The sequence below is a fragment of the Lissotriton vulgaris genome, chromosome 2_1, assembly GCF_964263255.1.
Source record: "Lissotriton vulgaris chromosome 2_1, aLisVul1.2, whole genome shotgun sequence".
Taxonomy (NCBI): Eukaryota; Metazoa; Chordata; class Amphibia; order Caudata; family Salamandridae; genus Lissotriton; species Lissotriton vulgaris.
Window position 1 is genome coordinate 1,020,618,811 of NC_141687.1, and position 12,045 is coordinate 1,020,630,855.

The 12,045-nt window shown below is 41.6% G+C and overlaps 1 protein-coding gene across 2 annotated transcripts in view; it reads right to left on the minus strand.

Annotated features, from left to right (window-relative positions):
- The window catches only part of TANK (TRAF family member associated NFKB activator), a 225,733-nt gene that overhangs the window by 171,499 nt on the left and 42,189 nt on the right, over positions 1-12,045 (minus strand). For both annotated transcript variants that reach the window (XM_086956619.1, XM_086956620.1), the window contains exon 3: positions 1,590-1,735. In XM_086956619.1, coding sequence (XP_086812745.1) covers positions 1,590-1,676 — 87 coding nt within the window. In that variant the 5' untranslated portion in view covers positions 1,677-1,735. The remainder of the gene's footprint in view (positions 1-1,589; positions 1,736-12,045) is intronic.

Here is a 12,045-nt window from a genome sequence, read left to right on the forward strand (position 1 = left end):
GGATCTTCGCCATTGCGGGCATCAGAACTGGTGCCTCTCTGCCTTTGCCTTTGCGTGAATAGGAACCGGCATAACCTCGTCGTTATGTGGAGTGCACCCAGTGCATCACCTTCAGAACCAGCAAATCCCCCTCGGAATCGGCGCATCCTCTGCATCAGGAGCAGAACTGCTGCATTGCATTCGAGACCACTGCATTGCCCCGTGAACTGATGCATTGCCGACTTTGCTTGGAGAAAACCGACGCTTCTCCTTCTGTTGCGGGATCAGAACTGATGCATCGCTTTGGCTACAGCCCACATCTTCCTAAACGCAAACCAGGATCAAGGTACTTTTTTTCAGCAGGCCGCTCAAGTGGGTCCCTGGATCCAGCTCGCGCTCTATCGCAGTCAGCCTGAACTTTTGGCTTTCCCCCGTTCCAGCGCGATCAGATAGCCCAAATAGGCGCTTTTTACAGTTTATTCTTTAAAAATTTAGATCTCAAGTTCTACTTATTGGATTTATGTCGTTTTGGTCTTGTTTTATTTAATAAATTAGACTCTATTTTACAAATCTGGTGTGAATTATTTTTGTGTGGTGTTTTCACTGTTTTAATGTTTGAAGTGTTGCATAAATACTTTACACATTGCCTCTAAGTTAAGCCGGACTGCTCTGAGCCACGCTGGCAGAGGGTGACCAAAGGTTAATTTAGGGTTTGATTACACTTACCCTAGGAATGTGGTTGCTGCCTGACTTGGGCTCATACCCTAGTCAACCAACAATCCCAATTTCTAACAATCGTTCACTCCAAAACTCTGGTGAAGAAGCTGACCATGTTCACAACATATAACCTATAGCTCACTTCATAAGCAGTTATCTAACATCCTCCCAACCTTCTCTTGTAGTGCCCGGGACTCCGACAGTTTCTATATCTTGGATAAACTAGCCTTGAAAAAGCCCATTGAGGATGTAACAGATGGCTGTTGTGCTCTCACAAGACTGGTCAACTCTACCCATGGTTACAATTTGATGTTCTTCAAACCAACACAATACAACTTCTCGTTTAGAATCTTCAAGTACTATGGACACTTCCTAACAATTACTATCAGGCTGTATTGCAACCTTGTGTGCTCCAAACTCTTGTTTATATTTGTGTTTGGGTTACAGTATCTTCTGCTCTCATAGGTAACACCTGAGGGAGCTGAGTGTTTTGGTTTGTGATGCACCATGTTGAAAAACGAACAGATGGAGATACCATTTCTTCTTGTTGGTTCACTACTTTGTATAATTCTATTAGGGGATGTACGATTTGCCTTTCTCTATGCTATCTTTGTGATAAGTTGCATAAACACACATACATACATTGATTAAAACTTCATATTCTAGTTTGCTGGAGTCTTGTATTCCATTTAACAGGACAGGTTTTTCACCAATATCTAGAGGAACAATGTTGTAAAACAACAGATTAGGAACTCAAACTTTTACCACCATTTCCAAAATCTGTAAAACATTAGAGACTGCATGAACCTGTAAAGAAAACTTGTACTGTTGTACCATGTGAGTTACTATGATGTATAAATATGAATTTGTATCAGTTTTAAACATATACATACCTTCTGCTTAAGTTCTTTACGTGCATTATCCCTGTCTATTACGGCCAGGCGGAAAGCTTCATATGCCTTGTTAAGTGTCTCTGCCATGCTTTTTCCAGATTTCCCAGTTTTCTATCATCACTAAAAAGGATGTCTTACCCAGAAATCTGAAAGACCACAAAAAGGGGTTTTAAGGCAAATATCCAAATTTATATGTGTATGCAAATTATTTGTGCCACAGTTGCATTTCTCCCAAACTGTCTCAAAGCCTAAACTGAGAAGCATAACAACATCAATAAAAAAGTAAGGTTCATGTATGCAGTACAATAATCTTCTGAACATTCCCAACATTTAATCTTCATATGCACATACTACAACTCCTGGATTTCTCTTTGAATTTAGATATATTTATATAAGTTTCCATCTTCACAATCCTTAGATTGTTGAAAATGTCTCGATTCATGGGACCAAAATTATGTTGCTTATCTATCCGTCCTTCAAGATGCAATTATTCTCTCCCAAAATAAGGAGAGCCTCAGGAACCTCAAAACAAAACTTAAAATCTCAGACGGACAACCAATTACTGCTTCATATGATATTTAATAATCTTCCAAGGATTTCATCCTGAGGGTATGAACTTAAGTGTACCATTAATAACATCATTAGCCTTGAGTTTCAACTAGCTTTCTGATTCCCCAACAAAGCTATTGTAAGGCACTTAGAACCGGCATCCTGCTGCTAAGTCGTTAATACAGCACCAACAACTTACTTCAAGACTCCTTTGGTCTCTTGCTACATGCTGGTCTAGTCCAGGCACCCCACTGCGAGAGTGTTGTTCCCAAAACCAAGCTAACATAGGTTTCTGTACGAGTGACATTACTGCATAATGTCTCTGTGTCATGCCAACTAATATTATGGTGCCTCAAAAGTACTTTCTTGAAAGATTGTTTTATATTAATAGTCTCCTTGGATTTGGATGATCTCTTGCACATGGAAATTTTGTTTTCTGGTTCAGAAGGAATTAGAATATCTAGCAGCTGCAGCGCCCTTTCACAATATTGAGTGCAGCAGAATTGAGCGCCCCATATGGACTAAAACTACATCACATTAACAGTGTGCTGCCAATTATAAATGTACTATTCTTAATTCCATATCCATTTACCTTACTGATAAACATATCTTCCAGCTACATATATAAGGAGATAGGAAGGCAAAAAGCAAGTACTGTGGCCTGCAACTGGCTCAAGGAAGAAAATCTGGTGCAGTAGAGAAAACAGAAGGAACATGTGGAAGGAGCTGGCAGTGAATCACTTTTGTTTTCCATGCATACCCAAGTACGCACTCAGCTGCTGTAGGAGGACCCTGACGTTTGTGGATATAATACAGGATGTAAACCTTCCTGGGGGTTATATAGTACATGTACATGAAAGTGAATCTTCTACCCACACACAGCAGTTGAAAGCAGGGGCTGATAAATTGGGTTGGTCATACATAAAATAAAATTGTAGAAGGATAATAGATAATAAGAGGGATGGTTTTCACCTCAGAATACTGGATGAAATCAAAGAAAAGTCTAACTTCGCTCTTGTTGTCTGTTTGTTGTCACTCAGAATCTCTTCACTAATACTATCTATTGTTCTTAACGCACCCACTATCATAATGAGGCTTCTCCAGCTGACAAAATAACACAGAAGAGGGAGAACACCAAAGTAATCCTGACTGCGTAACAGAAGCAAGTGAAGTAACCAACAAATCTAAATTCCTCACTGAATCCAGTGAAGAAACCAACAAGCCCAAGTGCCCCACTGATGGAAGGACAGAATCAGTGGTATAGGCCCAATCTGTATGAGAAACAAAAGACATACCCTTGTGAGCACCTATCCAGGATACGTTGGCACGATCTTGGTCTTTGATACATCATCTAAACTCAGATCTTGGATGCCTAGTGTTTCTCAACTTCTTAACAATATAAAAACTCAGCCTCTCACTGAGTCCTTTGCTGTACCCTTCATTTGTGCAAGACTCTCTCGGGATGGACTACTTGAAACCTTTTTTAATGACTGTGTGAAATAACACAATGGATTAGTGGTTTGAGAGTGTGAAGACAACACTGAACTTTTCCTATCAAGGATTTGTGTGTGCTAGCAACAGCTCTGAAATGACTCTAACATATCCTTCTATTATCATATCCTTTATTAATTTCTGATTCTTTCCACCTTCAGAAATTGATTAAGCCATTATATGTGATGCCTCTTTTCCATAGGTATTAAACCTCAATGAACAGATTTCCAATGACAGAAGAAGCTGAAGGTCAACTACCACTGAGCTGTACAATGGCACATTACCTATTTATATAGGCTGTACATACAGTATTATCCTTGTTAGCTTTATTCTAGGAAGTAATCTTCACTTATCACATTTCCCAAGAAAAAGGACGATAGACTACCTGTTGACAATGTAAAAACTCACCCTCTATTATGACAGGAGGTTTAGATTCTATTAAAGACATGGAGGCGAATATTATGACAAACCTTCTTTACTGTGTTCTCTAGCGGCAAACTCAAAAACACATAATACATAATGAAAAAAATAAGATAAAAAATGGTAGCTTGCAAAACCAAAAAGATGAACAAGAACATTACATTGTAAAGGTCCTGATGACATAACAGTTTCAAGTTAAAACAGCCCTGACTGAGACAGCACTTCCTCTTCTTTGTCTGTAGCTCCATGCAATAAGCATTAGACAGTCTCGGTGAACAAAATCAAAAGATGCACCGCAATAATGAAACCGTTGTTTACATTCCTGTGAGTCCAGAAAAAAAATCCAACTGCCAGCATATCCTCCAAATTTACCGAGGAGCATCTAACAGGATTTTACTGAACTGTAGGTAAAGAAAAACATACCAAAAATGAATTAAGGAAGATGAAGGGTGGGATAATCTTCGCCTCTGCATCGTTAATAAAATCTAAATATTCTGTCAAGATAGCTAAATTATGACATGAAATGCTATCAACAGAACTGTGAGAAGCACGGACAGTAAACTTAAAATAATAGCATGTAAAGGCTGAGTCCTGAAACCAGTCTGCAACGTTCATTGAGGTCTTCCATTAGTCTTTGATGCCACTGTCCTCTAGAAGAATGGGCTCCAATGATCGATGCATCTCGCCCAACCTCCCCTAGGATCAATCTCACCCATCTAGCCAAGGTAGAGAAGGTGACAGGGATAAAGTTGTTTTTAATAGATATGAAGAACTACAAAGTCAAATGAAGACTGAAACAACATTTTGGACCTCATAAAGTTTCAAACATTGAACTACATAAAGCTTTTCACAATCAGGAAAAAAGGACAGACTGGACATAGTTTTAATTTTCCTTATGGCATAAAAATATTACACCCTGTGGAGAAAGCTTTAACATCTGAAAGTCTTCTAAAAAAACATTAAACATAAGAGCATAGTGAGCTTCGCAACCAGCTGCTTTGTTCAATGCAACAGAAAATTCAAAAAAATCTTACATCACAAACAAATGAATATCTTAGCCCATGAGGAATCTTAACGTAGATAGATCGCCATGCACTACACCCCAAAAATTGTTTGCTAAACATCTCCTCTTGAACTAACTCATGACCAACTGGGATTAATAGGTAGTTAAACACCCTGTAGGCCTTACCCTGCTAAAAAGGATCGATAAAAAAGTAACTCCCAGCACCATAGAAGCTGAAACGTGATTTACCTGCCATTCCATAGACTAGCCGACCCAAACTGACCATGCATACTCATAACCTGCTCTAGTGGCCCGAGACCAGGAATCTTTGAAAACAGATAAAGCCTCCTGCTAAAGGCCTGGGATATTCCATGATCCCCTGACACCTTCCATGCTATCAGGGGAAGATGACCTGCTAACACCAACTCAAGTAGATCTCCGGAGGGGTCTACTAGAAAGGGAGAAAAGAGGGAATAAGTGTGAAAACTGTGCTGCTCAGAATGGTGTGACTAGGACCAGAGTGACTTTGTTCTTCCTGATTTGAACCAATTTTTTGAGAATCATCACAAAGTATGGAAAAGCGTAATGTTTTAGATATGACCAAGACTGATGGGAAGAGTCCACTGCCTCAGCTTCTTAATCCGGCCTCTAACTATAAAACTGAGGAAGTTTGGAATTCAGGCAAGAGGCAAATAGATCTATCTGTAGAGGAACCCACAATTGATCAAGTACAAGGAATACAGATATGTAAAGCACCCAGTCACTCCTGTCCTGAAGAAACCAAGACCTCCAATTTACTACTGAGTTTTGCTAACTCTGCAATTACTCCGCACTGACTGTAATGTTCCTGTCCGGAAAAAAAAAAATCACAAAACTCTCCGGCCTGATCCGACAAACTTTTTGAAAGATCTGCTCCTAATTTGTTTATGTACTATACTGCTGATATGTTGTCCATTCTTAAATGCAAACATGTCTGTGATGCCAAGCCATACTTTACTCCTGTCACAATCTGGCCGCACCAAGGCTCCCAACCTCAAAAGCTTGCACCTGCTTCTAAAGTGATATCGGGAACCAGGTCAAAAATAGGTCTTTCACTCCATGCATCGATCTGGGAGAGATACCAGCCCAACTCTTATTCTGCGTCTTCGGGCAGAGAAGTTAAAAACAAGCAATGGAACCCATTTTTCAAGTGCAGTGTCTTTAGGCACTGAAGAGCTTGTACTCAAGGGGATAATGGCTTGAATAGGCGCTGTCAAAGTTCTACTATACAGGCTAACTGATTAAACCGGTCTCTCATCAAAACTGAATCTTCTTCTTTATAATCTTGAGTTAGTGAGGCGCTGCTGAGTAAGGGATGCGATGTCGGATCTGGCCCGCTCGGGCCGACACGTCAGTCCGCAGCACCCGGCTTTCCCGCCCAGTTACGTGTGGTGGTGCTTTTGGTTATGTGGGCTCCCCAGGGTCCGAGGTGCCGGCTCCCCTTGCCATGTACTATTCCTGCTGGGTTAAAGGCGGCCAATTCGCAGGCCTGAAGTGCCAACGCTCCTCTGGAAGTTGTCCGGCCCGCACCCCCAGACCAGCGCATTTTGGTGCTGCTCGGGTGTGGGAAGCCTTCTCCTGGTGTGTTGGAATTGTATCCGCAACCCCCCCCCCTTAAAAGTTTTCCTATCGCGGTTCCTGTGTCTTGTCTCCAGAGCGAAGGGGCATGCACCCGCAGGGGTGGGCCTGTGGGAAAACTGCTGGGCCCGGATTGGCGGGGGGGAGGGGTGGAGGCGGTGATGGCTTGTGCTGCAGAGGCCTCTGCGCTGATCCCTTCCACTGTGTCTTCACCCGCAATCCAGGTGCAGCAGGGGACTCGGAGAGTGTTTTCTGGGCCCGGGACGGGAGGCGCCTCCGCCCTTGGGATGCACAGGCCATCCGTGCCGGGTCCTTGCAATGTGTACTTCCACCTGGCTTCAACCCACGATCCACGGGGAACCGCGCAGGTGATCTCCGTGTTGAGGACCCTCTTATGTCGGGTCCCCCGCGATGAGCGCTTTTATTGGGCCGTGGGCATTGCGGCCCGTCTCCCCACACTCACCAGAGCCCTTCTAATGGGTGTTGCACCTCAGATTAGGCTGGTCGCGACAGCGAGGGCAAATCTCTTTTTTTCTCCGGCTGGGCGGCCTGGGCAGACAGGGGACCCAGTGAAGCACTGCTGCTCCAGCCTCATTCTCACCCATGGTCCCTATCACCACGGGGCCTCCGAGGTAGGCTAGGTCGCCACACGCCTCCGCCCGCCATTGCAGAACCGAAGGAAGGCCAATGAAGGGGTCTGTGCAGGGTTCTTTACCCCCAGTCCCATCACCACAGCATTTCCCTCTCTCTCTCTGTGGCTTTCCCAGTAGTATGGTCTACCGGATCACGTCAATTCTGTTATTTCAGGGGCATCGGGCACCGGAGCTTCAATGCCGTGCGTCCATTTTGGTGGATGGCTTGGCCACGCCCCCAACTGTGGTCGAATTAGAGAGGACATTGTTGAACACATCTCCAATGTTGCCCCGCAGGAGTATAATGAGATCCATAAAAAAGTCCAAAGGTAGGCCTCTTAACCAAACTAAGGTGTGAAAACAATCCGCCTGACAAGAGGACTATGGTGTCACAAAAATTGAATTTCTCAAGCTCCTACCTTTCTGGGCTAAAACCAACCACTTCAGCCGGAACTTGTCCAACAGCTATCTGTCTTTGAGAAGACTTTGGTGGATACAGCCTGAAAACCTGTCCTGCTAAAGGAGTCTGACTTCCATTTCAGAAAATAATACAGAACATAAAATATTTGATAACCCGGACCACTTGGTTGATGTGTCCAACACATGCGCTCCATTGCAGTCTACCTGAACTCTCACTTAGGCCCCAGTCAAATGCGAACAGCGACTACTAATTGCTGCTTTACTTTTTATTACCTTTTTTTACCTTAAAACTTTAGAAATTCATATCTAAAATTACCCTTATTGAATTTTCTCCTTTTGGTCTCATTACATTTTTCTCTATTTTTATAAACTGGTTGTTGGATTTTTACTGTCCTATTTCAAGAGTTTGTGTTTTGTTACTGCTAAATACTGTACATGTGTTCCTATGTCAAGGCTGTCTGCTCTGTGCCAAAGCTACCTGGGTTGAGTTAAGGTTTAAATTAATAAAACTATATATAAAGGTGCTCTTTACAGGGAGGCTTTCACCATATGTGTTTGGTGGCCCATCATCACTGTGTGTCCTAGCTCATACATAAACCCCAGATCACATGCTTTCACATCACTGAAGACTTCACTAAGGTACCATATTATGTACCAACCATAGTTAGGAACCCTATTTAAATCACAGGGCAGTGCCAACACATCACATTGATTTATTTCATATGATATATTCTATAAGCGCTGAAGCCATGTAGCTAACGCTCTAGTACCATACCATAAGACAATTAGGTAGATGGTTCCAAATTACACCAAAATACTCAACAGTCACATATAAAAGCCATGCTTCTTTCATGTTTTGAAGCCACCAAGGACATAAATACTACGGTTATAGTGTCTATTTAAGCTAGCTTTCTGAAAATGCATTATACATGATGGAGGGAACTGTTGCCTTGCTATATTCCATATGTTCAAAGCTCAAATCCGGCAGTGCATGTTCAATGCCATTAAAAGGCAAGACGTTGTCAATAATTGACAACAAATTGCATCGTGTGATGCTTTACAGCAGAAACAGATAACCCTTTAATTTTCATGGCCCCCTTCCAAACGGTTTCAAGGGCAATCCCACATGCGCAAAAATGCATTTTTTGCCCACACAGACATATGTCTGAAAATCTAAGAAGTAAACAAGGAAAATTACACACTGGGCTTTAATTTGTTTCGCTTTTCTAGCAGGCACATAAGTAATACTTTGAATCATTCTTGCTTGAAATGTTTTACACTGGATTAGCTGTATAAACTGTATAATAGGGTCACATTTGTATTTTCCATAGTGAATTGAGCATACTAATACCAATGTCTGACTAATCCATCTTTGCTACAGCCCAAAAAATAATGTATATTTTTCTCCATTGAGAGATAAATCTCTTATTGATAGAATCCTTATCAGAATTAACCCCTAGATCGGAGATGCTAGGAGTGGAGGAGCTATGCTGATAGAGCACAGCTACTGTTGAGCAGTATATTTTTAACACTCAAAAAACATATGCTCACCCTTCATTATAGTGTATAAGTGAGGCACTCCTGAATTATCAGGCTATTATCTATATATTGCTGCTGTGAAGCCCAACATCACTCAACGATAACACAATCGCCTACAAAAGACAAGAGATAAAACTAAATACAAACTACTCCGCATAGAGATCCCACATAGTTGGGTGCCAACATGCTTCACAATGTTGAATAATACATAATAATACATAACTTTGAAAATAATCCCAACATAGCCCAATATGCAATAAATTGACTTTTAAGGCATTCAACAACACTTGTTACCAACAGATACTGGTGCATCTACATTTGCCAGGTAAAAGCAGGTTGGTCATACACAAGCAGTAATTTACAATAACAACAGCAACTGTTATCACTCACTCCTATGATTATGAACTGCAGGTAAGAAAAGGCATCTCAACGATCACAGTTTATCCGCTCTATCAGAGAGAATAGTCTTGCAACCAGCCGCTCCAGGGTCAGCCAATCAGAAACAAACCTCTCCTAAGAAACTTAAAACCATCTCATAAGTTACAACAAAACTCTCAATACACAGTTTGTATGCAATGACATCACAGAACAAGAAATCAGAGAAAAGGAGAAAATATAATAATCAGCAGTTCTTTGGAACACACGCCACAAAAAACAATGACCTTCTATTCAGGTACAAAGCTTGTAACCTCCTGGTCACCCAAAGGAAAAACAGCTCATGCTGGGTCCATCAACCATTGCCAAAAGTACTGCTTCATCTCCTTTTTCCTTGTCACACATACTCCTCAAAGGCAGTCTGATGAGAGACTGTAGGGAACTGGCTTACGAATTAAAAGAACTCATGTCACTCCACGCTATCCTCTACATTGGAATTAGAGTTGGTGAGGTGCTGTATATACTTGCAAACACATTATTAGCATCTTGCTAAGAAGCAGTGAAGGATTCTACCCCGCTATTTCGCTTCAACAGAGCCTGGATTGCAGTGTTTGCAGCTACCCTCGCAGACATAGCTCCCAATCTACGTTCCTTTGCCATCCCCTTCATTTAGAGTCTTAAGTTTTCTTATGAAGGTTGTTTTATTGGGGTATCCCAGCTCTTTCGCCCTTTCAAAAGCCAAGTACTAATGCACCAGCAAATTCCTCGGCTTCAGGTATAACCCCATTCATGCGAGACTCAGAGCGAAAATAGTCCTACAATAGAAAGTCTGTAGCCTCCTTGAGGACACAACAGCCTGACTCATGGGGAGGGGGGTCTGGGTCTTACAGACCTAATTTCTGACAGCTCTTGCATTAAGGAGCGATCTATGCCAGTTCCCTAAGTAGGGGGCCAGCCCCATTCAAATGTAGGATCTTAAATTGAATACTGGCTAATGCAGTCAAGAAATGTAGGTTTCTGCAACCTGGATGTACAGGAGACTCTGGGTCCGTTTCTTAAAATCTTAGCTACTGAAATATAAAACAATAGTAAGGTGTAATATTTAATTTTCAAGCTAGTAATGGAACTGGTAATAGTGGGAAAGCTGACCTCTTCAAGTAAGGGTTGTAGTAGAGTATCTGTAGGAAGTGGAAATATCTGTAGGAAGTGGAACATTGCCCTGGGGACTGTCACTTTACTTTTTAAACTGGACAATTCTGTTTTCTTAATTTATTCCCTACTAACAGTTGTCTTACCTAACTCTGTAGTGAGGATCTCTCTAGTGCCCTAGGCTTCTAACACATTTCTCAAGTGAGAGGCGGACAGCTTAAGCTCCAAGGTACACTTCCCCATAGTATTACACTCCCTTAACATCAGAGTGGCCTAAATGAGAAAAGCTAAACGACCTGTGCACTCTACACAGCCTAAGGACTTATGTCTTTGTTTTTAATTGTGGACAACTGGAACATGCTAACACAGTCAATAGAGGAAGTGTCACCCAACGTTTCGCTGGGTTATAATGCATATTTATGTACTCTTCAGTGGTTTCTATTATGGTCGACAGGATAAACATGGGCTGCATGAATAATAAGTCCGGTATACTCACGTTGCCAGGGTGAAACCCTATCAATCAAATACAAAGTATAAACTCTTGAACATATCGGAATTTAATGTTGAAACCCTTTCAAGATAATACCACCCTTCTTTCATATAAAGAAATAAACTGTCAAAACACACAAAGTTTTCAACATTTAGACACTTCGTTTGAATCTTTCTTATACACTTACAAAGGTTGCAAAGCAACCACAGGGCATAACAAGCCACGTTCATGCACCCTATTCACTCTGAAAAGGGGCATTGTGTTTCACATGGAGAACATGTAACACATTTTCAAAAGCATTGAGAATGACCTCATAAAAACAATACTAATATAAGCAATTAATGCTATGAAACCAGTGCTGTCAAATTCCTTCCCATTTTATCATTTACATACATGCTAATATGGCAGATTGACCAGTAATCGATAATTCACCAGAAAACATCCATAACAATGGTGGCAATCATTTGAAACATTGTGCAGTGTGACAGTGCAGACAATAAGGAGGCACAGAAACAAAATGTATACAATTCAAAAATAAATGCACTCATTTTGCTAAGGAGCCCGCAATGTATATGGCTCTGTTATTTTTTTAGACATTTATTGGTTTTTGAAGGATGCTGACATTTTAACTAAGTTGGCAGGGTATGCTCAGACGTGAGTCCCTTGCTCACTTTGCCACTGGATTCAAGATATCCTGGCTGATGAGGATTATGAATCCGAAACCGGTCCCAGGATGCTTGTTTACGGTCCAGGGAAGAGATGGCTTGGCAG